Below are 26152 nucleotides of genomic sequence, written 5' to 3' on the forward strand. Positions count from 1 at the left end.
GAAGCCTCAGGGTGTATGGTCTCCAGTTTTAGCCATTGTCAAGGTCAGGACTGCCCCTGAGAGCCCCTACTGGGTTGTGATTTGCCTCCCTTCCTCCATGATTTGATCTGTCTAGACTCATCTGTCTAGACCTTAGGATGGAAACATCTATGATTCTAGATGGTCTTTTTCTTTCATTCTCAGGGCACTAGGCTGAGTCTTCAGTGACCAAGCTAGACAGCTATCGAGGACACACAGTAATCACTGTGATGTATCATATGCCCTTAAGCAAGACACATGTCTTTCAGTTTATTCTCCTTAAAGAGTGAGTTGTTCGCCTTTTTTGGGTAATTTCTTAATGATTTAGGAGGCAGTCTTCAGAATTTAAACCTGATCTTGAGTGCCCCAAAGCCCTCCACTCTAGTAACCTCAAAATTTCTTTGCAAATAGAACCCCAGGGATTCTTCTGGGGTTACCCAAAATTTATTAAAGAAGAGATGTAGATTAGCGTCTGGTGACCAGACTTTTGATGACCTTGAGCTTTGTTAATTCAGTGGAAAGATACACAAACCAATCTTCTGTTGACAGACATTTAGGTTGTTTCCACATCTTGGCTGTTGGGAATAATGCTGCAGTGAATGTGAGAATGCCCGTATCTTTTTGAGATCCTGATTTCAGTTCTTTTGGATAAATACTCAGGAGTAGGATTGCTGGAATATATGATAGTTTCGTTTTTAATATTTTGAAGGACCTCTGTACCGTCTTCCATAGCAGCTGCACCATTTTACATTCCTACCAGTAGTGCGTGCAAGGGTTCCAGCTTCTCCACATCCTAGCCAAGTGGTATATGTATTTGCAGTTGAATACTATTCAAACTTAAAAAAAAAGGCAATCCTGCAATATGCAGCAACATGGATGAAACCTGGGGGATGTTATGCTAAGGAAATAAATCACAGAAAGACAAATACTGGATAATTCCACTTATATGAGGTATCTAAAATAGTCAAAGGATCAAAGAGTGGAATGGTGGTTACCAGAACTGGAAGGAAGGGGAAACAGAGTTACTAATCAGCGGGCACAAAATTTCAGTTAAGCAATATGGATAAATTCTAGAGTTCTGCACTACCTTGTACCTAGAGTTAACGATAATGTACTGTTAAACACTTAAAAAGGTGTTAAGAGGGTAGGCCTCATGTTAAATGTTCTTAGCACAATAAAAATAAAAATAAAATAAGATAAAATAAAAAGCACCCATAGTCTTCACAATCTTAAAGTACATAAAAGATTTTAGCCCAATAAAAAGAAAGAAATGCAAACTCTTGGGGTGGGGGGGAATTGTGTGCTCAAATTCTCTACAGAGAACTTCTCTATTCTCCCTGGATAAAATTAAAAGCAAAAAACTTCTGAACTCAATTGTCAAGAAAAGCTGAAGACTTTCAGGAGACTTTGGCATTAACCATTCACCTTCCAAATTTACCTGCCAGATGGCATGCCTGAGGATAGATTATTGTAACTGTGTCTTCAGATTTTTGAAAAACATGTGCACCAAATTGTTTTTGAACAATTGTCTGAGAACTTCTTGTTTGTACAAGTGACTAAATGCCTCCATTTTCCAATCTCTAAAATGGGGATAATGATGAAACCACACTTGTAAAATCCTTTGAGCTCTGTAGATGAAAGACCTTACATGAATATAAAGTATTGTTATTAATATAATAGAATCTCTAATTAAAAGGAATAGGCTATTTAGAGCACCTTGTAAATTCACTAATCGGTGGTCTTTAAGCTTATTTAGTCTAATAGTCTTTTGAGGTTGAGCTGATGCAGTTCGTGTAGGAACGTGCATTGTTTGATTGTCCTCACTCTCTTTCCATGTTTGTCCGAGTCCTGAGTAGGTATAAGACTTTGTCTTTGTAAATTTAATTTTTGCCCTAGTATGTCCTCAATGATAGATAGACTGGTGTCTAGGGATCCTTTAGTTTTTCTCTCTTCATTTCCCTCTGAGATAATGCAATCCTTTCTAAAAGGGCTCCCTTCTTATATATACTTTTTTGCTGCTGCTATTGGTGGATTAACGGAAAAAATTAACTCATATTAGACTGATGTAAGGAACTACTAGAAAATCTAAAGAAATAAACGTTTTGTGTGCTAGGCTTTTACCTTATTGCCCTTGTCAGTTGTCTTCAGCATTTTAACACATTCTTCAGACCAGGTTTAGCAGCTCAGAAATGAAAGGGATCTGACTGCAGAGCTGTGGGGTGTATTTTCTCTGATACATGCTGCAGAAGGGCTTTTTTTTAAATCGAATACATTCATGGGTCACAGGTGAACTCAAATCTAGACAAATGCTTTTTTATTAGTGTTTCTACATTGCTTTTCGGGGACAACTCTGGCTTTGTGTAAAGAGATGTCTTTGTTCGACATAATTGTGAAGCATCTCTGGTCTTCTAAGCCAGAATTATCACTGTCTTTTGTCATCCTTGGTGCCTTGTTAATTCTTCTGTTTTCACTTTTCCCACAGTGAGACTCGAGTTGGTATTTCATTGTGCCCATGACCCTAGTCTCCACTAGATGAAGGCACTGTGCCTTATTTATAATTGTATCCTCTAGCGCCTAATGCCTTTAATTCAATTATTCCTGGATTCCTTCATCACCCACCCGATCAGTTTACTTAGCACTAATTATGTTAGGCCCTTCTGCTACCAAGAGGGAAAAACCCAACATGATTTTTAATGTGTCTTCAATATAGTGGATGAGTTAGATGGTCCAAAAACAAATACTTATACCATACGACTTGCTAAATAGTATCTAATAAAACTAGTGGTAGTAGCACTTCATATAGAGCTCGCTAGATACCAACAATGTTCTGCTAACATGATTATTTTCCATAAGAATCCTATGAAGTAGAACTCATTCCAATGGGACAGGCTCTGAGAGGTCAATTCCAAAGTTACCAAGTGTGGCAACTGTACAAATGTACATAAACCTGTAGGAGCACAGAGTGGGGCATGCTTAGTTTTGACCTCCTGTTAGGCAGTAGGTGTTAATAAATTATTTGCTGAATAAATGAATGACATAGATAATTTGTTATTGGCAATTTTGTTTCTAGCAACAAAAAGAATCATGGCAGAGAAAGTGCAGGGATCTTAAAACTCAAGGCCTAAGTTATGAATTACTCAACTTTAAAATGAGAACCCAAAATTCAAAGATAAGTTTTATGCCTTTAAATCTGGAAATGTATTGAATTTATTATTTCAAAATTAATGTGTGCTGTTTCTTACCTTCTGGGGGAAGGAAGGAATTACTCTCTTTTTGTGGAGCTGTGACAATACATTCACCTCCAGTACCTGGCTGTACGTGAACAGCTGGAAGTTTGGGTATTTGGAATTTTTCATGTGCATTTTGTTCAATCAGTTTGAAAAAAAAAAAAAAACTCTATTCCTATAAAAGCTACCAAAGTAGGTGACCCATTTGAATCAAAGATGTTTTAAAAATAGATATTTTACAATTTTAGTAGGTATTCCAAGGAAAAATAAATAGACTCTAAGCTCCATGAAGGCTCAAGCCCTTTTAATAAATATTTGTTAAATAATTTGTATTTTATTGCTTCACTCCAGTGATCAACATAAATTTTAATGTTTAATGCAAACTGTTTAAGAACATGATTTTCAGACTTCAGACTAGTAGAATTTTTCCTTTTTAAATTTTTTTTTTTTTTTGCTTATGTTATCATTTGGTGTTGAGACAAGGGAAAATACAAGTAACTGAGCTATGTAAGAGATGGTAGAATATTTTGTATGTTGCAAAGAGCATAGAACCCAAATGACCAGTTACTTAAAACATTGTTCTTACTTATGGTCTTTGTAAGGACATTTTCTTAAACCATCAAAAAATCCCCTGGGTTAATAGAGAAGGAGGCCTGTGTGTTTTCTTTACATAGGACAAATGCTAATCATTTTGTTTTTATGCTATTGGAAAATTTTCTTTTCTTTTAACGATCCAAATAACCCTCTCTTTACTACAGTCATAGTATTTTTCACTTCCTTCTATTTTGGTACATACAGTTTGTCAAAATCATTTACAGGTTCTGCTTTTCCTTCTAATTCAAAAAGACAGTGAGAAAAAGAAGAAAATTTAGGTTTATTGAATCATCTACTACATGCTTTATACTCCTTTCTTTTCTTTTTAAAGTAGGATGGACCTAGAGATTATCATACTAAGTGGAGTTAGTCAGACAGAGAAAGACAAATATATGATATCACTTATATGTGAAGTCTAAAAAAGACTTATACAAATTAACTTATTTACAAAACAGAAATAGTTGCATAGACATAGAAAACAAACCTGTGGTTACCAAAGGGGAAAGCGGGGTTGGGGTGGGGATAAATTAGGAGCTCTGGATTAAAATACATAAAATAGATAACCAATGAAGGCCTACCGTATAGCATGGGGAACTATATTCAATATTTTGTAATAACTTGTAATAAAAAAGAATCTGAAAAAGAATAGATTTATATATATATGTATTACTAAATCACTTTGCTATATACCTTAAACATTGTGAATCAACTGTACTTCCATTAAAAATTTTTAAATTTCAGCTTTTTTGTGGTATAATCAACAAATAAACTAGTAAGATATTTAAAGTGCACACCCTGGTGATCTGGCTCCATACTTCTTTGATTCACCAAACAAATATTCATTCAGACAAGGCCAAGCACGGGTTGCCTGTAGCTAAGACAAGCAGACGCCTGCGATCTGCAGGATTAATTCAGTGAAAAGGAAATAGGAGGTAACATGGGAGGGCAGCGTGGGACCATCTGACCCCGATGCGCGGAATCCGGGACGACCTTGCGGAGAACCCATCGTGAAGCTTAAAGGTGGAACACATAGGCCAGGCAAAGAGGAACCTAGGGAGGCTGTGGAAGTGAAGTATTCCAGGCGGAAGGAAGAGCACGTGCAAGGATCTGGGAGGGGGAGGAAGGGAGCTGGTCACCCACGTTAAATGCTTTACATAACCCTCCTCAGCCCGCAGTTGGTAAGTGTTACATCCCCCGCTTTTGAAAAACTTTTAATTTTTTTTAAAGTGTCAGTTTCTTTTTACTTATTCATTTATGGAGGGATTGGCCTTATTTATTTATTTTTAATGGTGGTACTGGGGATCGAACCTCATTATCCCCTTTTGTTTCAAAATTTCATGCCAATACTTTATTCCTTTATAACTATGTAAGTTTTAAAAGCTAAAGCTCTAAACATTCTAAGAAACAATGAACAGTACATATATGTAAATTTTTCAAAATGTGCAGTGTATTGTATATATGTATTTACATGCAATATATTAGATATGTGCAGTCAAATTGTAACAATTCTACCTAATAACACTGAAAAATGAAAACAAAATTCATGCCAGTAGTATTTAAATGTTTACTCTAACTTGTCACCACCTAAGGAATGAGGTGCTGGTCATACTAAAAGCAATAATCAAGGCTAAGAAAGGAAAAGTCAAGCTAAGATAATTTAAACTTTAGACACTCAGAAAGATGCCTAGAGCGTGGTGTGACGAGTGCTCTGTCCCCGGATTGATAAAGCAGAGTCATTTGTGCAAAGACTGGGACCCTGCAGTGATTTGCACTCCCTGACACCATGGCAGCTAATTCACTTTTATAACCTGTCAGCTTCCATTGATTTTTGTCTTAACTCTGTCTCCTTTGTGAATGTAAACCAGCTTTTTACATGTTGGATTTCACCTAACTTCCTGGAAATCAGCTTATTTCTTTTGGTTCCACCTTTAGCTGGTGTCTATTCTCTTCCTTCCGTAAATCCATGACCAGTTTTGTGTCAGCCCTTCTGTGGGTGCCGCAGGAGAGGGGCGGCCCCACAGAGGGGACATCAGGGGTGGCAGCCCAGCCCCAGGCGGGGGCGTGGAGGGGACCCCAGCATCACCTGTGAGAGCAAGGCGAGTGTGGACGGCAGCCCCCAGGGTCTTAGTTCGCTAGAGCTTCCATAGCACAGTGCTGCGGACTGGGGGGCAAACAGAAACTCATTCTTTCGCAATTCTGGAGGCCTGAAGTCCCAGGTCAAGGGTTCTTCGGAGGCCTCTCTTGCTGGCTCATAGATAGCTGTCTTCTGTGTCACTGTGTCCAAATGTCCTCTTCTTATAAGGACACCAGTTGTATTGGATTTGGGCCCACCCTGATGACCTCATTTGAACATACTTACCTCTTTAAAGACCCCCATCTCCAAATACAGTCACATATTGAGGGACTAGGGGTTAGGACGTCAGCATGTGAAAGTTGTGGGGACTCAGTTCCGCTCACAGCAGCATGGAATCCATTTCGTATCCTGTTTCCCTGCTGGGAATATTTCTAGAAACTCTCTAGTGTTCAGTCCACTTGGGGAGACAAAGCTTTCAAGAGGACAGAAAGAAAGGAAGTCGGCTTTCCTTGTCTTCTTGTCAGCACCTTCATTTCTCTTCCCTTCTCCCCAGAGTTCCAATTCAGGAATTTCTCCCAAACCACGTAAACTCACTTCTTCTTCCTTCTTTCTCTTCATTTTTCAAATGCACTAGGAAACTTTGCCGGCCATGACTGTGGAGACTGCAAGTTCGGCTGGACCGGCCCCAAGTGCGAGCAGAAGAAACCACTGGTCGTTCGGCAGAATGTCCACTCCTTGACCCTTCAGGAGAGGGAGCAGTTCTTGGGGGCCTTGGACCTTGCCAAACACACCCCACACCCCGACTATGTGATCACCACGCAACACTGGCTGGGCCTGCTCGGGCCCAATGGGACCCAGCCACAGATCGCCAACTGCAGCATTTATGATTTCTTTGTGTGGCTCCATTATTATTCAGTTAGAGATACATTATTAGGTGGGTTTATTTTTTTCTTTAGCTTAAGGTATTTTATTGTAGGTTTGGGATTGGGGGTGGCTGGGTGGGAAGTACTTTCGGGCAAGTTCATTGACAAGAGAACAACCTCAAGGAAAGATTCAGTTTACGAAAGTTATCAAATTGTCCAGTTCCGCCTGGTGTTAGAATGGAGGGCTTTCTCCCTGTGCGTTGGTTTCAGACATTTGAAAACATTCTCTCCTGTAATTTGTGCTTTGGGTTCAAGGTCTCAACTCTTCTCTGAGGAGCTATTAATCCTTGAAGGCAAGAGCTGATGAAATGGAGGCAGGTTCCTTTTGATTCCAGAAGAAAATATTTCTAAAGCTGACCATGGAAGCCCTCTCTGATCTTCTCTTCAAATTAGAGAAATTAATTGAACATGGGCTAAAAGCACATGTGGCTTCTTGGTGCAGAATGAGAGTGTTTGTGTTGGAAGTGTGTATCTCGTGTGTCTCACCAAACTCACATACATTAGGTTTGAGACTTTCAGGCCATCGCTCACGGTGCCCATGCACTGCTGGCATCCCCAGATTTTGGGGAGTTGAACTGTCAAGGAAAAGCATAGGCTGAACCCCAGCAATATAGCTGAGCTTAACCCTTTGAACCACAGTGATGTTGGATGCTTGAGAAAATGGTGCCCTGCTCTTCCAGATCCTAAAAACTGGGACCTCGGTAGGACTTGAAACAGAGAGCTGTCTGTTAGGAACGTCATTAATCTAGCACGTCCCACTTTATCCTCTGTTACTTTCAGTCAGGGCGAAGCCATAGATACTAGTTAGTTCCAGGAGGGCTTCCAGAGTCCATTCCAGATTCTGCTCAGCGCGGTTCTGAAGTCTTGCTATATTTGCAATTACCCCCACTTTTGCGGTTTCTCTTTGGAGTCAGGGCAAATGAAGACGCAGAGCTCACTTTGAATAGTAAGATTCTCATTTGGAATCATCTGCCCTTGTGTTTTTCACTCGTTTCCCCCTCATCGTTTTGTCTTGAAAACTTTAAACTTTGTTCTCCATTAAAACATTCACAAAGGACGGCTGCCGGCAGCAGCAACAGCCGTTTTTTTCCCCCTCAGTGTGAGTCTTCTTAAAACTTGCCTCGCAGGTAAGCATCTGTCTTTCTTTATCGATGGATTTGGACGCTCTACTGGCCAAAAACCTTTACAGTTTTCCTGTCATCACTCAGGAATGTTTGCTGTATGAGAGGGTAGTCTCTCAAGAGGAAAAGAAAACTATGTTTCTGGTCGTATGTAGGAATTAAATTTATATTCATGTCTGTTCATCTCTCTGAAGTTATTGTAGGTACTTTGAAAAAGAACTAAAGTTAGCTAAAGTTCCTACATGGCCATCAAAAAGCTGTTATGAAAGGGAGAAGAGGGCTGGAGCAGGCAGTAAGGAGGTCATTAAATTGCCCAGAGCTTCTCATGAAAATTGGCAGTTCCAGAGGCCGGCCAAATTGGCTTGAATGTATTTTTCTCTCTTCTGGTCTTGGCGACCATGCTTGTCAGCGAAGAGCTGTAACTGATCGATGGCTCAGGCAAAACCCTGGCAAGTTCCTTTTGGTTATGTAACTGCTGAATTAACACTAAGCGCAGCTGAAGTTGCTTTATTATTAATTAGTCCCGCCCTATAAATGCGTGCATTTATAAGGAGTAGGTTAGGAATTGTCTTTTAAAAATATATTTCGTTTATATCTTAATGATCTATTCCTTTGGATACTCTTATTTTACCTTAATGAAATGTGGCTTAGAAATTAATTTTAGCGGGGGAGGTTATAGCTCAGTGGTAGGGTGCCTACTTAACTTGCACGAGGTCCTGATTCAATCCCCAGCACCTCCATTAAAATAAATAAGTAAATAAATAAACCTAGGGACCTCCCCCCCAAAAAAAATATAAACAAAAAAGCCAAAAAATAAACAAAATATTAAAGAAAAACTAAATTTATAACAGGGCCTCTTAAGATGACCTAAATTTCTGTGGATCTCTGCTGTCAATCAAACTTTCAAGAGATGAAGGAGAATTTATCCTAAAAGTGATAGTTGCTTCTGAGGTCATTTTGTTGTCATCGCTTTCAGAGAGAGAAATGACAAAAACAGTTGTTTTCTGACTAAAATGTCATGGACATTGGCTCTGCAGCACATCCCAGGTAAGGTTTAACATTAAAAAAAAAATCTATTCTGTGACCTCTCATATGTTTCCCAATGGTTTTAGGACCAGGGCGCCCATACAAGGCCATAGATTTCTCACACCAAGGACCCGCCTTCGTTACCTGGCACCGGTACCATTTGTTGTGGTTGGAAAGAGATCTCCAGGTTGGTCAAAACTTTTGTTTCTTGTATTTTGCTATATGTTTGGTCCAGACCCATACCAGTCTTTGCTCGGTGTGATTTCTTGTTGCAACTGATGGAGTGAATTAAATGACCAGGCATGCCCGTTGCTTTTAGCGACTTATTGGCAATGAATCCTTTGCTTTGCCCTACTGGAACTTTGCCACCGGGAGGAACGAGTGCGACGTGTGTACAGACCAGCTGCTCGGGGCAGCAAGACCAGACGATCCAACTCTGATCAGTCAGAACTCCAGATTCTCCAGCTGGGAAATTGTCTGTGACAGGTAACGACATGTGCACCTGCAGTGGAAACCCAGAGACCACGTTTTCTTGCATCTGAGAGATGGAGGGTCATTTTACTGTTCTGTTTCTCATGCATGTTGGATTCTGTGTATGTGTTTCTGAAAATTATTTTTCTGAGAGAGGTGGGGTTTTAAAGAACCCTGAGCCTTTTGATAAAAAAAATAAAATAAAATAGAGGTTTGGCAATCACACTTGGGAACTGAATATGCTTGGCCATCATTTTGAGATTTTAAAAATGAGAAGTAGTTCTTGTATTCAGCCACCATGTCTTAAGCACCGATCATATTCTAAGCAGTTTAATAATGCTGGGAATACAAGGATGAATAAAATACAGTTTCCCTTTGGAATATCGTTTTATAGTTACAAAGCTAGATTGCTGGTAAACAAATTACATTGCAACCTGGTTGCTGGTAAACAAATTACATTGCAACGTGAGAAGTGTTATAATAGGCGGATGTGCAAAGCCAAGAAGAGAATCCTGGAAAGTCTTTAAGAGGTGGAGACACTTCTCCTGTGACTTCAAGGAGACACAGACCTCTCAACCAGAGGTGGGGGAGGGTGGTGTGAGGTAGGAGGGAGGAGGGGAAACCACATATAAAGCTAGAAAAGTCTTGGGAAGCCGACTGGTATGGCTGGACCATAGGGTGCTGCTGAGTTGAGGGGAACAGGAAATGGGGTGGGGAGAATGATCTCTAAGGTACCAAAGAACACATAAACAGCCCTCAGTCCACGGAGAATGCTGTCCTCAGTGATTCCTTGAATTTGTTTCTCTTTCCTGGCACACATGTCAGGAAGGCCTCCCAAGGAGCTCTTCTGTCTTCCTTTATTAATTTGTTTCCTCCACGACCCTCCTGGTTTTAACCCCACTATGCTAGTGCCCTTACCCTGTGTCTTTTGACTGCTTCAAGGCACACAGCTTCGTTGTCAGCCCCCCGAGGCTGGGAATGTGCGTGTTTTTAGGGGTATCGGTCTAGTTCACAGGGATTCCATCATCTACATCCTAAGCTTTTCCTACAGCCCTCCGGCAGCGCTCCACAACACGTAGGGATGTAGTGAGTGCTTTCTACGTGACTTTGCGAAATTCCGCGAAGCATCATTTCCCATAGTGCCTTGGGCTATTGCTAGGTGGTATGGTGAAAAGAGATTTCTCTGGTCAAATGAATTTAGAGAATGTTGAGTTAAAATGGGTTTCTAAATTTTAGAATATCTCAGAGACTTTATTAAGTAACCGAACTCTTATTTTTCAAGAGGGGCTTAGACTCATCTGACCTTGGCACCCTTATTTCACAGACCATCTCACTGGAACCCACTTAGGAGATGCTGCTTCTGAGGCCCAGGTTTTTGGTCCTGGCCTCTTTTATCCTCACATGTGTGCTGATTCGATTCTTACACACCCACTACGGTCGCCTTACCCACTAAAATCCACACAGAAGTGTCTTTAAAATTTTATTTCTGCCAGATGAAATACTCTTCTGATGGTGGAATTCCAAGCCACACAAGCACGTAGGACATATTTTATGGGCATGGAACCTTCTCAGCCCCCATGTTTACGAAGTAACCATTGTACTACTAGAACATTTTCTAATATAGCATTTCTCCTAGTACCTCTCCTCCACATAATTTCATCTGTTACTACTCTGACCGCCTCCATTTGTCTTCAGTTTGCTTAAATGCTTTCCTAGCTTTATATAGACACTTCTGCCAAAATTGGCTTAGCTCAGCGTGACACAATCTACTCTGGCCTCTCTTCAATTACTCGACATTCAAACACACATAATAGGAGTCACCATCTTGCTTTGTAAACCCCCTTACTGTCTTTCTCATAGAATTTTTCTTCATTATTTATAACGTGTAGATTCATATTTTATGCATCTCTGTTTTCGAAACTGCTTAATTCATAGTTACTTTCGGAAGCAGTACTTTTTCCACATATTTTTTTGATCCTTGTAAAGAGAATAAAACTCTAGCCACGACTATGACTTTAATTGGTTTGCTGAGCCCCAGCTATGACACTATCCATGAGTTAAGACATATTATTTCTAACCGTCTTACAAATCTTAGCTTAGATGACTACAACCGCCGGGTCACCCTGTGTAATGGAACCTATGAAGGGCTGTTGAGAAGAAATCAAGTCGCAAGAAACAGTGAGAGACTGCCAACTTTAAAAGACGTACAAGATTGTCTGTCTCTCAAGAAGTTCGACAACCCTCCTTTCTTCCAGAACTCCACCTTCAGCTTCAGGTTGGTGCCCTGAGCTCTGCTGCACTTTACAACACTTAGATTTACATGCATGTGGTTGTGACGAACTGGAAGGAAAGCCCGGGGTTGGGAGACATCAAAGCTCGGAAATGGAGAGGCTCTTGGTAAGAGTGTTTAACAAGGCATCAGCGTTAGGAAAGCCATCCTCCACCTACTGTCATAACAGTATGGTTTCATTATCTTCTAACTTAGCTATTCAGAACTACCTTTTGCATTTTTAATTTCTGTACACATATAGGTACAGTCTTTAGAACCAAGACACCTTGTTAAATAAAGTGTTTTTTAAATACTTGTTCATGCTTTTTGTTGTTGTTGTTTTTTTAATTTATCAGCCATAGACCTTAATATTGGGGTCTGAGATGTCAGAGGAGTATCAGACCAAATGCAGCTCAGATCCCAGCACAGCAGTGACGTTACAATACTTGAAATTTAAAAACCAACTAATAATCTTCTTCCCTTAAAATGATGAGAACTATGTATGAATATAAATAAGATTTTAAACAAACATCCTTGAAGCTCCAAAAAGGAATGGCAGATAGACTCATGGTTTCTCCCAAACTGGATTCTCTGTCTCGTAACAGTGTATAAATTATACAACTGATGGGTTATTTGGGGCCGGGGGCAGTGTAGGCTGAATTTAATGCAGAGGTCTGTGCTGGGGTTGGATGTAGCCCTCAGAGTAGTGTCAAAGGTGAGATAAAGGGTGACATTTAAGCTTGTCTTGAAAAGGAGTATGCATTAGTTTTTCATTGTGATAAAAGCATGATGGACACAGATTTAGTTCCATATAGATTTGAGTTAAGAGACTAGTTCTCAAAATGTGGTACCCAGACCACCAGAATTGGCATCACCTGGCAGCTGTCTAGGGCCACAGATTGTTAGGACCCAGTCTGCCCCTACTGAATCAGAAAATCTAGAAGTGGGGCAGGAAATATGTATTTTTTTCCCCCAGTGATTCTGTTGTGTGCTTAAATTTGAGGATCACTGAGTTAGGGAATGGATAATTGAAATTTCCTGAAAATGGGGAACAGAATAAAAGAGAAGGATAAGGAGAATTTGGGGGTATATTTAGCTGAATATATTACAGTAGCAGAGTTAGTTGAGAAATAGGGAGTCAGATTATAAGTTAATTTAAAAAATATTTATTGATTTCAGACCATGTACTGAGAATGGTACTGAGTTCTGGCAATGCAAATCTGAACAAATCACAGTCTCTGTCCTCTAGGAGTCCATAGTCTGGCATGAGAGACAGATATGATGGTAAATAATTGTCATACAGTACCCAGAAGAGACAGAATCCAACTCAGTAGGTGCAGAAGTAGCGCTGATTGAGAGTTCCCTCCCGTCTGGAAGAGCATCATTTAATATTGTGGCTAATTCTTAGTTAATTGCCTACAACAGAGCTTCCCACTTCCCTCCACAATCTCAAAGACTGTTATTTAGGCTGGAAACAATAAAAAGAGACCTTTATCAATTCATGGTTCTTGTTGCTGACATACTGATTTCCCTCAGGAATGCCCTGGAAGGATTTGATAAAGCAGACGGGACCCTGGACTCTCAAGTAGTGGGCCTTCATAATTTGGTCCATTCCTTCCTAAACGGGACAAGCGCTTTGCCACATTCTGCTGCCAATGATCCTGTTTTTGTGGTACGTTCAAAGGCTCAGAACAGATGAAAAATTTTCTAGATAATATGTTGGATTTATTTGCTTTTCTATGAGATGAAAGTTTAGTGTGTGTTTTATTCTCTGTGTGAACCATGGATGTATGCGTGTGTAAATTAATTTTAATCTACACTGTACAGGTAGTTAGATAGCTTTTGAAGTCCCCTCATCAGAAACCCGGGCTTTGGAGATGGTGAGCTTTGTAACAACCCTAGATAGGAGTTTACAGTCCAGGGGTGGGTTCATACATTAGCATAATATTATAAGTTATATCATGATTTGGCATATCATACGTTAGCATAATGAGGAATGATTTTTCATTGGTGGAATGAGTGGTTGTTGAAGATAAGTGGGGGTGCTGAAGGACGGGGCAGGCACTGTGTCCCTTAAACGATGCCCGACTACCTAACTGAGGTCCAAAACTCTGTTTGGTGTTTGGTCCTGGTTCCCCTCACTTTACAAAGGATTCTGACCAAAAAGGAGCTGCTCCTGCCATCAGAATATCATTGTGTCCGCTTTGGAGTGAATCCTCCATGCAAGGCACTTGTTAGGAGAGAGTGTGGACTTCCCTGAGTGGTACAAGAACAGGTTTTTTCACTCTTTCTGCGTCTACTTGCTAATAAACGTGTGTGTAGGTTGACCAGAATTTGTTCTTATCCTTGCTTTCATGGTTATGCAACACTAAGTAACAAGTTTATTTGAGACGGGGGAGAAGTATGGCCACTGTCCACCCCCATTCGCAGGAGGCTACTGAATGTAAAAGAACCTGGCAGTGCTGAGAGGACGAACTGGCCTGGGTCAGTTTGCAGACTTAAAGTCTGTCCTGTCTCTTTTGTTTGCAAATGAACAAAGATTGAACTCTAATTTAGAATAAAAAAAGTCAACTTATTGGCTTAAACAACTGAGAAATTCAGTAGTGCTCCTGGCTTCAGGCATTGCTGAATCTGGGGGCTCAAGTGATGTCCACTTTCTGTCTTTGTCTTCATGGACAACCTCTTTCTGTGTGGCATTTGAGATGGCCATTAGCAGCGACAGATGTACATGCTACCAGCTTAGCACACTGGTAGAGAGAAGCCGTGTTTCCATAGCAGCAAGAAAACGGCCTCACGATTGGTCAGGACTGGTTACCTGCCTTCCCTGAGCCAATCAGTGTGGCAACGGGCATGAGGTCTTCTGATTGGTGGGACTAGAGTCACATGTTCACCCATTGCTGGAGGTAGTGAACACCCTCCACCTCCCCTCTACCGCCCCCCCGCCCCTCCCCCTAATATACATTTAGCTAATTCCCTGCAGAAAGAAAAGAGTTTGTTAGCCAGAACTCGGGGGAGAGTTGAAGCAGGGTTTCTGGACAGACAAAACCAGACCAATGCCTAATATAACAACTCACATTTGACGTCGCTTACTTTTTTAACTGGCTTTGTTATATCCGAGAGGGAACACAACCCCTAGAGAGAGCTGTTATTGACTATAGAGGAACCTCACAGCTTTTTAATAGTACAAAGTGTGATCCACTCCCTTCATATATTTGAATCTGACTTCTGCCTCACTTTAAAACAAAAGGAAAAACAGATGCATACTTGATAACGAGATTATAAATGTTAGAATTCCAAGCTTTATTAGTTTAAAAAGTATGTTCACCAAGAGGCTTTCCTAAGACAAACAAAATATGGGCAGTACAAGTCAGAACCCCATTATCCCAGCTCTCCTTGGTACCCTCCAGCCACGGGGCACTGGCAGCCACAGCATGGGGAATTGTGAAGTGTCTCAGGTGTGAGAAAAGACTGGAAGGATTTGGGCTGGTGCTAGATGATTTGGGGAGGGTTTAAGGAAGCACAGCTTTGCTCTAGATTGGATGCTGTCAAGAAGCAGGGTTAATTCTATAATTGGGTATCCCCCAAATTCTTATCTATATGGAAGGCAGACTGTAATTGGTAAAGCAACAGCTATTGCTTGTATTAGCCAGAAAGGGCTGATGTTCATGCTAAGTATTTTGTGGTTTGGAAAACGTTCATGTTTTGTCTGTGCTCAGACATGATAATGGAGTTGTCTTTGTCCTGATCCTCTGCAGTCTGAGTGACCGTGTCTGATGTTGATATTTCATGAAATTGTTTATGTCCAACAGGAGAGGCACCGAGACCTTGCTGATAGTGTCAGACCAGCTCCTGGATGTCAGGGGTTACTTTTTTTTTTTTTCCCCTTAAGTACATGCACCACAGTTGGCTTAAAAGCTGTAGACAGCATAAATGTTTGTGTTTCAGCTGCTGGACCCCAACAATACCTCGGCTTTACAGATACTGTTTACACTCACTGTTTACGCTGTCTGTCTTTGGGGTTGTATGTCTTGGATAGATGGTTTCAGAGCAGTTACAAGAAGAAATTTTACCACTGGTCCTTTTTTATTTTGCCAATATTTTGAGTTTATATTATTATCCAGTAGAGATTGTACAGTAGCAAGCAAACACTCTGCTGTTTTTAATCTCTCAATTTTTCTCACCTTAATGTTATTCTTAGCAATATGTCTTAGTCTACTCAGGTTGCTGTAACAAAATAGCCCAGTCTGGATGCGAGATGTTTACAGCTCACAGTTCTGGACTGCGACGTCCAAGATCAAGGTGCTTGCCGATTTGGTTCCTGTTGAAAGCTTTAGTCTGCCAACTCCAGCTTCAAGGGGTCAGGGTCTTCTCTGCAGTCTGGATCATCTGTTCGGTCCTACTTGTCTTCCTGCTCTAGGTAGAAGCCCACATTATGACTTTAGGGATGAGGAATTCCATGACTTACATGTAGTTCAAAGACACTACATGTTTAATCATCCTTGTCTTCATTACTTTTAGCACCTTTTGAATTTAAAAGTTTATTTTCTTTGGTATGAGTTTTGTAGCTATAAATAGACAAAGAACCACAGCCTTTCTTTGAAGGCACAGAAGGAGTAACGTTTTGGCACTGGTTCCAGAACTCTTAATTACTACGGCTATTTACAAAGAGTTTCATGTTGAAGCCAGTTCAGCCTCACAGTATTGAAAGCTGGGCTGAGGCTCTTAAGTTAACAGAGTTGTAGCTTCTGGAATTTCAAATTCAAGAGGCAATTTATGCAAATATATTGCATACAACATTAATTAACATTATTTTTGTGAAATCTCTTCAAGCAAGAGGAGTACAACGTTGTATGTGATTACAATAATGAGTAAAAGAAGGTATAATGTTAAAATGCAGGAAAACCTCTGAACTGATTTCTGAAAGTCTAGTAATTCCTAAGGTAACTGAAGGAAATGAACACATTTATCATGAAAAATAAGATAAGGTCACAGGAATGCTGAGTAGTTCTGTTTTCAATAGGAAATTTAGGTATCATCTAGAAAAGAAAAAAAGGAGGGACACCAATAGTCAGTAAAGTTAAATAGTTGAGTTAAGCACCATAAAAGAAACTGTGAATTCAGCTGCTTAAAACAGAAAACCACAGTGTGCTGGTCTTTGGTAACATACAAATGTCTTTGCAGTCAGCCTTCAGTTTCCAGAGCAATCTTCCTCCAGACAAAAATAGTCTTCTTGTGTCACCAGTGTGGTGGGAATCTGAATTTGCCACCATCTACGTTAGGTTTGAAAGTAACTTTATGCTCCATTGATCTTAAGATATGCATGCTTTCTTATACTTTATTAAGTTTCTTTTTGCCTGTAAGCATAATGTTAGTTGATCAATTGTTTTCTTTTACAAGGGTTACATTGAAAAATTCTTACCCTGAAAGCCCATGTAATCATATTTTCTTCAATACTGCCTTCCAAGTTGAAATTTAGTGACTTTTTTTTCTTTCCTGTACCGATCCTTATTTTGTTGGAAAAAGATAGAGTAAGTTTGTTTACCAAAATTTGTATCCTCATTTCTGAAGCACTCAATTATTAATGCCAGAATATAACTGAATCTCTAGAGCAGATATAAGGCAATGACAGTATGCTTCTACTTTGCTTTTGCTCTTATTTATTATCCTCAAATTACATTTAGCCTTTTCAGAGATGTTAACTTAGCTTATCTTCAACTTGTGTCAGACAAAGATACCACTAGTTTCTCAAGAACAATTCAAGATATTTTGTTTAGGAACGATGTTCACAACTTCCACAAAAATACCTAGTCTCCAGGCTGCACTGCTTCTCTTTCTAGTCTGTAGACACATTCTTGCTCACAGTATTTTGTCTATTGCATTCCTTGGATCTTCTTGACATTCACTAGCCTTTTTTTTTTCTTCCTACATTCTATAAATTGGGTACTCTGAATATAGTTCCTATAGATCACTTATTGTATAATGTTTAACAGCCCTTCTAAGACTTATAATCTCTCCTTGTTATTCTTCCCCTGTTCTTTTATCTCTCCAAATTATGAATTGTTTTTAAAGTCTTGTCCCTCCTTAATTATTTACACTTGGCACCGAGTAAATTCTTCCTAGTTATTTGCCTCTCACAGCACTGAATCTGCATCTTCCTATGTCCTGAGAGTCTCTTACATCTCTTTTTCTAATCACAGTTTGATCTTTAACTTGAACTCAGACAGTATTTAAAAGTTCAAGAAATATTGAGTGCCCTTCTTTGGAAAATACATTCTGGTACAGCCCTGGATACTTTTTCTGTGTCTCACCTAGGATTTGGTTCAGCTGCTTAAAACAGAAAACCAAAATTACAGAAGCCTAAACCAGAAAGTGGTTTACTTTTCTCTTAATGTAGAAGAGTTCCAGTAGTGGGCAGTCCAGGGCTGGTACAGCATCTCCACAGTAATCATGGGCACCATCTGTCTTTCTGCTTTACCGTCCTTGGTGAATGGCTTCTTGTCTTAACTTTGCTTGTCGGCTGTTAAGATGGCTGCTGCAGCTTCAGCCATCACATCTGTGTTCCAGGAAGCAGCAAGGAGAAACGAAAAGGGAAAAGAGGGCAACTTTAAGCAGAGAAAACCACCTTTAGCAATACTTCCTAGAAGTCCTGTGCTATGACTTCCAATTAAATCTCATGGGTAACCTGGCACATTGCTTCACCACAAATACAAAAGAGGTTACTGAGGAGGAAGAGGAAAAAGCACAGGACTGAAGGACACACAACTCTCCGCTTTGGGAACAACCTTCTAAACTTATCTGGGGTTCCCGGGGTTTAGAACACGTGGTATCTTTTTCAGGGACCCACACTGACAACTAATGCTTAGCTGCTTTTCCAGGGCGGATGCCTCTGCTCAAAGATGGCTTTTTCTGAACTCTACTTGTGGGAACCATTGTTCACTTGCATTATCATGTGTTCTTCCAAAGTCATTGCTCATGCAGTAAACTCTATGCCTTTATTCCTTTGGGGCTTAAATTTTGTTACTCAAAGCCAAGATTTCAGAATTCAAAAAAGTCTCTTCTCTATGTAAAAGTTCAGGTCTTACAACTTGATGTTTTGGTTTTTAACATGATTGTCTCTGCCATGATCTTTAAAAATCCATTCAGGGTTAAAAAAAAAAAAAATCCCTTCAGTAAATCACTTGGTTCTTTTTACTATCCTGAGTGTAGAAAGTTCTTGCTACTGCTTGAATGGGTCCACTAACTACAAAGAGCCTTGGGTAAGATTTGAAAATATTACCTATTAAATAAACAGGAGGACAATGCAACTAGAGGGGTTAAGAAATGCAAAGAACTAAGAATTCAGACCGAGGACAGTCAGGGAAGATGTCTCAGGACGGGGACTACTGAGTTTGTCTTGAAAGACTCCGGTGCCAGAAAACAAAAGGAAAGGAACTGCAGACAGAGGAAGTAGCACCCACTAGAAAGGGGCCTGTTTAGATGAATTGTACAAAAAATAAAACTACTGTGCGTGGCACTGTCATCAGCCAACAGATGCTTTTTAAGCATCGATCCTGTCCAAGTTGCATGCTAAGCCTGAGACATCAAAGGTGAAAAGACCTTATCTCCGAAATTTAGGAGTTAGGGGTGTTGATAGGAGAAACAGATAAACAAATAACAAGTTATAGTATAATTTGACCGGTGCTATCATTGGTGAATGGATAAATGAATTCTTTTAACAAATATTTATTGAAGTAAGTATCTCCCTTGTCCCATGTGACAAGCCGTGGGGTGACAGGCACGGGGAGCACAGTGGAGAAGGAAAAGCAGACGCTGTCCCTGGAGCTCACTGTTTCTCGAGTCTAGGAATGAAAGAGGACCTCTTACAGCCTGGGCTGAACGCTCACATTTATGTCCCGTTGCCAGATCAGGCCGATAAATGTGAAATTATGCTGTTCACATTTTACAACATGTAATAATTGCTCTATTTGGAAAGGACTTTAACAGCTTCCTTGAGAAAATAAAACTGAGTACTGTGCACATTACAACATCTTTATACTTTCCTTTGCTGACATAACACTGAGAATTCAAAGGAGAGGGTTATAAAATGAGCACATAGAAGGACGTTCTTGGTGAGATAAATTTGAAAACCCATTTTGGATATTTTCTATTTCTCTTTCTTTCTTTCTTTCTTTCTTTCTTTCTTTCTTTCTTTCTTTCTCTCTTTCTCTCTTCTCTCTTTCTTCCTTTCTTCCTTTCTTCCTTCCTTTCTTTCTTCCCCCCCAACCATCTGTATTGTAATACTGGTAAATACTTGGTGTCCCTTCTCTCTTGTTAAAATCAGAGCATCTGAGTTTTGACTACAATATGAGTTTCATCATACTTGCCTTTTTTTGTCTGAACCTAATGATGAACACGCATTTGTTGAAGATATGAGAAGTTCCTTGGTCAACGTTAAATCTGCAACAGGAACTTTCATTTGTTTCCTTAACCGAGGGATTTATCATCCCGTTTGGGGAGACTTACCGTACAGCCTTGGTCACGTCACTGACAATGCCAGCAGATCTGTCACCAAGGTTAGATTGGGGATACAGAGGTTCCTGATGTGAAGAAGCTACAACCCCATTTCATTTTTGAGAGAGCGCCAGTCAGATGGGTCAATACGAATGTCAATATGAATGCCATGATCAACTGTTTTGCAGGTCCTTCATTCCTTTACCGATGCCATTTTTGACGAGTGGATGAAAAGATACAGTCCTCCTGCGGGTGCCTGGCCTCAGGAGCTGGCTCCCATTGGTCACAATCGGATGTATAACATGGTTCCTTTCTTCCCACCAGTGACTAACGAGGAACTATTTTTAACTGCAGACCAGCTTGGCTACAGCTACGCCATTGATCTGCCAGGTAACTAGCGCAACTTCTAAATCGGTCATTCCTGCCTCTTCTAAAGGAGCTCTCTTTCTTTTTTTCTTTCTTTTTAGTGGAAACCAAGACCTTAAATGGAAGTGCTCAGGACTAGTTAAGTTTAAGGGCAATTGTACAGAATATATATACTTAGCAAAATGAACCTTTAAACTACCAATTAAACGTCAGAAAAGGGACTGGTTGGATGACCTCTGTTTTAGAATACTGAGGGTGGTTAAGAGAACTTATTGCACAGGGGAAATATTGACAGTGACACCTGATTTGACAGTTCTCTTTGCAATAACTGAAAACTGGCCATGGTTTGAAATGCCTAACCAGCAAAATCAAAATGCACTAGCCACCCGTGGACAGGGACTCGTACGTCTTAGAGATTATTACTTGACGGCAAGGCTGGGTTTAGCGGGAGGCAAATGCAGCACTTGCCACAGGCACCAAGTTCAAGGGCTAGCAATAATATAATGCAATGTTTTCAAAAACCCAAATGAATACAAACAATCCATGATGCAAACGCTATCATACACACAAAGCGCACACACACACACGTGTATCTGAATCACTTTGCTGTACAGCAGAAACTAACACAGCATTGTAAATCGACTATCCTTCAATTAAAAAAAAAAGAGATAATAGGTCTTAGGTAGGTGAGGGGGAAAGAAGAGAGCATTTTAGATGGAAGAAGGGGCAGGGTGTAGGACTGTGGAAGGCACACGTAGTCTGTGTAGAAGACTGTGACAAAGAAGCCTGGCTGTCGTGGAAGGCTTGTGTCGATTACTATGAATTCAGGTTGGATCTGATTACCGAGGGCTTTGAAAGGTAGGCAGAAAGCGCAGTGAGAACCACTTTAAATCGTTAAGATGACGACTACCAAGAAAGCCTAAAATAACAAATGTTGATGAGGATGTGGAGAACTTGGAACCCTTGCGCACTGCTGGGGGAAGTGTTAAATGGTGTAGACTCTGAAGACAGTCTGGCAACTCCTCAGAAAATTAAACATAGGATTAACATATGATCCCGCAATTCTGCTTCTGCGCATATACCTCAGAGAACTGAAAGCAACTACTCAAACAGATATTTGCTCCCCTCTGTTCACAGCAGCATTATTCACACAGGCAAAAGGTAGAAGCAATCCAAGTGCCCATTGGCAAATGAGTAGATTGAAAAAATGTGGTCCATACCTACAATGGAATATTATTCGGCCTTAAAAAGGAAGGAAATCCTGCCACACGCTACTGCACGGGCGAATCTTGAAGACATTATGCTAAGTTAAATAAACCAGTCACAAAAGGACAAAAACTGTACGATTCCACTTATATGAGATACCCCGTGTACTCAAATTCATAGAAACAGGAAGTAGAATGGTGTTTGCCAGGGATTGGCGGGGTTGGGGGGTGGAGGACTGGGGAGTTAACTATCTCAGTTTTGCAAGAGAAAAAAGTTCTATGGATGGATGGTGGTGATGACTGCACAACAATGTGAATATATTTAATGTTATGAAACTAAGTTAAAAATAGTTAAGACGATAGAATACATGTAATGTGTTATTTCCCCACAATTTAAAAAAATAAGTAGTTTTTTAATACAAGCTAGGCAGAGGAGTTTGGACAATAACAAAAAGCAATCGTTTCTGGCTCCTGAACAAAGAAATGGCAGAATAAAAATCTGTGTTTTAAGAAGATGAGGATGGCAAGAGATGCCGCTGGATTGTTCCCAGAAAAGAAATTAGAATTGTCTTGGAGAAACCCCATCAGGAGGAGCCAGGGTCCTCTGTAGGACAGAAGGGAAATAAGCAAAAGGCCAATCTTACATTGAGGTGAGCGTGGAGAACAGAACAAGAGCCCAGTTCAGAGAAACTGAGTGTGAGAACAGCTGGCCAAGGGTAAGATAATTTTTAAGGAAATGACCAATAGGCATAAATATACTGAAAATGAAATCCATTCATTTTTGTGGAAAAGTGCTTATAAAATATATTTTGAATAGAGGATGGGGTTTATCATGTGAAGATTCAGATTTTATTCACAACTGTTTAAATGGGTACACATTCCATCTGCTCTTGCTATCCAGTGCCTCCTGTTATAATAGCCAATCTCATCTGTCTTACTCATTTATTGCCCCATAAAAAAGGGAGAGACGGTAGCAGAATTGCTAGACCTGGAGGTTGTATATTATGCATTTCCCAGATACCATTTAGCATGCACTTGTACAAATGAGTTTCCAACTCACAAAAGTTGTTATAAACTTCCTTGGAGAGTTTATTCTCTATAAGTATTTACTGTAAGAAATTTAAAAAATGCGATGAGCTATATTCAAATAATGGAATGCCATTTCCCACTTATTCAAGAAAAACAGTTGTGGATATGATAAACAGTGGGTGAAGAAGGAGGAGATAAGTTTTATTCCAGACAGTGTAGTTTTGCTTTATCAATGCAAGTGCATGTGGAAGGCAAACTGGTTTACTCTTCCCTTTTCGAAGAATATTCAGCCGGTGAACATCCCAATCATAGACGCTTCTCTTCTGCTTTAATTTCAGTTGAAGAAACTCCAGGCTGGACCACAAGCCTCTCAGTAGTTTTGGGGATGCTGGTGGTTTTGGTTGGTCTTTTGGCACTGCTGCTTTTCCTTCAATACAGAAGACTTCGAAAAGGATATACACCTTTAGTGGAGACACATTTAAGCAGCAGAAGATACACAGAAGAAGCCTAGATGCTCACAGCTTATGCTATGAAGAGGTTGGCCATGCCCTAGTTCTGACCTTGACAATGAGCAAATTAACTCTCGCTGTTCTTCCTTTAGTTGGAGAGCTTGGGTATAGCTCCTCCTATTGTGGTGATGATCCCAAACACAGAAGACACTTAGCTGTGGTTTCTGGTTTGCTTGTTTATTTAACAAACGAGCTAAAGTGCTGGAAGCTCTCTCTCCCATCAGACAAAGGGAGAGCCAATGATTGATGGGTGGGTATCTGATAATAATTCCCCGTATTGATTAAGCTCCCTCGTGTTCTGAGAGCTCCGCACCAAAACTGACAGAGTGGATTCATTGAAATTTGCAGGGCAGTGTTATTTGAGACGTGGATAAGATCATGGTTCAGTTTTTCTTAGCCCAAGTGTCCTCATCTGTAAAGAGACGGGGCAGGAGGGTGGCCGGCACTACGTGAGTCTCCAAGGCCCCTTTTAGGCATAAATATCTGTGCTTCTAGGTGCCTTCCTCATCCTCTTCCTGAGGCTGCTGTTCCTTTTTTCCTCTTCTTTTTCCTCCCTGGCCTTTAAAGTGAACTTGAAGATGAAAGTAGGCCTTATTTTCCACATAGGATGGAGAATGAATGATCAGTGAATTTGGTTCTATTTTATAAATTAGACTTTACAGAGTTTAAAAAGAGTCTGGTTCTTAACAGTAGACCTGTCACAAGAGTCAGTAGCTGAATAAACATTGATCCTGTAGTGGTAAATGAGCAGATGAGGGATTAAATTATAGAGCTTTCTAGTTGATTAATATACTGTCCTGAATTTATTAATTTAGTATAGAATCACTGTTTCCAGGAAAGGCTGACTGGAGAAGGCTGGTGATAATCCTGAACATGAGATAATTTGATTAGAGTTCCTTTGCTCAAGTCTCATTTGGCTGATCTTGAGCCAATTCCTTTACTAGGTAGCCTCAGATGAAATATTATTCACGCATTTGGCTTATTTTTTAAGAGTTGACTTTAAATTTACTAACGCGGCACTGTACTGACAGTTACGAATGCCGATCAGTTAAGTCTCGTCATTTAAAAGCAAACCATTCGTACAAAACATACGAATTCAGAACTAAATGGTTATGGTCCCCTAGGTAATCCACCAACTCATTCAGATCATAAGAGAGAAGAATGAGGCAGTCTTTCCGAAGATGTTTAGACTTATCAGGATGATCCCTACTTCTGAGAAGTGAACGGTTATGGAGATTTCAAGGCAATTCCATCTGTTCATATCACGCATTAGGAGTGAGGCCAAAGTTCTAGCAGGTGGTTCTTCTGTGTGCTCATTTCAGACCTTCGCTACCGGAATGGACGTGTGTAAAGAATGGGTGCTGAGAGCCCCCTGGTGCCACCTTCTACATATTGGGGCTGGGGGTGGGGTGGGGGTACAAGATTCGGTGAGACCCAGTTTTATCTCCTGGAGTAAAATCGCAGAGGCCAGGGAAATGGGCGAAGCTCAGGTGTGAACTAAGTCTGAGTCTGACTGGGTCTCATAAGTATACCTGAGAGTAGGTGCGGAGGATGGCAATGAAGACAGCCCAGTTTCCTTTATGAGATGAAGCCCTGCTTGGACCTTTTTAGCCACAGCCACATGCATAGATCTTAAAGCCTGCCTTTAACAGAATTCATGGAGAATTCAGCAGTTGTCATTAACATGATCCACTCTGGAAGGTTTATGCTCTGAACTCAGGGCTGTTGGGGAACACATTTTTACATCTTATTTTTAAACCAGAAGAGAAATATGTTAAAATGAAGATATAACTGTGCTTGGTAGGTATGGTCTTGAAAAATTGTGTGTAAATCAATTATACGTTAAAAGCACCAGGGGAAATTACTTTTCGTAGATGAACTATTATGAATACTTCTATAAAGCACAGAACCACCTCTAGCTTATCTTTCAGGTATATCAAAATTTCATACATCATATTCTTGTAAGTTTTGCTTAAAGCAAGATCTATCTGCACTAGAAATAAAGAGTAACCATTTATGCTTCATTCTTTTTATCTATAGTGTGTGCAAGTTTTTATAAATATTATGTTTTATGATGTTTTCCTAAGAGAAATAATTTCCTAATTTTGTAGTTCATTTTAGAGGGATAAAATTTTCTAGCATTTTCTAGCATTACAATAAATCAATGATGAGTGCCTTTCAGCAAATCTAAAGGCAGAATAAACCTGTAGAGTGAAAAAGTTGATATTTACTTACAGTGAATTTTATGCAAATAAACTGAGAAAAGATCACCGAGCATTGTACGGCTATACTTTGCAATGATGGCGGGGGGAACTCAACCTCCAGGAAAATGAATAGATCGCTTTATATGCTTCTGTCTGTAGTATTAGAAAGATTGTATATGTATGAACTATGATTTTAAAAGAAATGCTTTTATCAAGCCAAGATTCAGAAGTGAAATGAAATCTAACAACATCTTTCCTTTGCAAACTAAATCCTCTTCTGATTTTGAAATTCTTTGACATTAATTTGTGTCTTGCTTAGGATTTTACATTGTTAATGATAATAATCTTAATGAATAATTTTAATTTCACATTATCAAGAAGTAGAAAATTTATTAAAGAAGAAAATAAAAATAAATGTTGCCTTGCAGATTATTGTTCGTCTGTTGGGGGCTGTTTTTCAATCTGGGAACATTGATTCCTATCTTTTTGGTACTCAATAGAGCCATAAAATTATATGTACATACATAAAATATATAATAATTACTTCACATTTGAAAATGAGCACTTAAATAAACTGATGTTTCAACTTTCAATTTTCTAAGCGACTGTTACTTCTTAGCTCTCTA

The 26152-nt window shown here is 39.9% G+C and overlaps 1 protein-coding gene across 6 annotated transcripts in view; it reads left to right on the forward strand.

Annotated features, from left to right (window-relative positions):
- Positions 1-26112, forward strand: part of LOC102519441 (dTDP-D-glucose 4,6-dehydratase) — an 89175-nt gene extending 63063 nt beyond the window's left edge. For 5 of the 6 annotated variants that reach the window (XM_032496777.1, XM_032496779.1, XM_032496778.1 and 2 more), the window contains 7 exons: positions 6548-6847; positions 9070-9170; positions 9303-9469; positions 11550-11729; positions 13260-13395; positions 20402-20603; positions 23152-26112. In XM_032496777.1, the coding sequence (XP_032352668.1) occupies positions 6548-6847; positions 9070-9170; positions 9303-9469; positions 11550-11729; positions 13260-13395; positions 20402-20603; positions 23152-23324 (1259 nt within the window). In that variant the 3' untranslated portion in view covers positions 23325-26112. The remainder of the gene's footprint in view (positions 1-6547; positions 6848-9069; positions 9171-9302; positions 9470-11549; positions 11730-13259; positions 13396-20401; positions 20604-23151) is intronic. The other variant, XM_032496780.1, reaches the window with a different exon arrangement.
- Positions 26113-26152: the final 40 nt, after the last annotated feature.

Source organism: Camelus ferus, chromosome 14, assembly GCF_009834535.1.
Source record: "Camelus ferus isolate YT-003-E chromosome 14, BCGSAC_Cfer_1.0, whole genome shotgun sequence".
In the NCBI taxonomy this organism is placed as follows: domain Eukaryota; kingdom Metazoa; phylum Chordata; class Mammalia; order Artiodactyla; family Camelidae; genus Camelus; species Camelus ferus.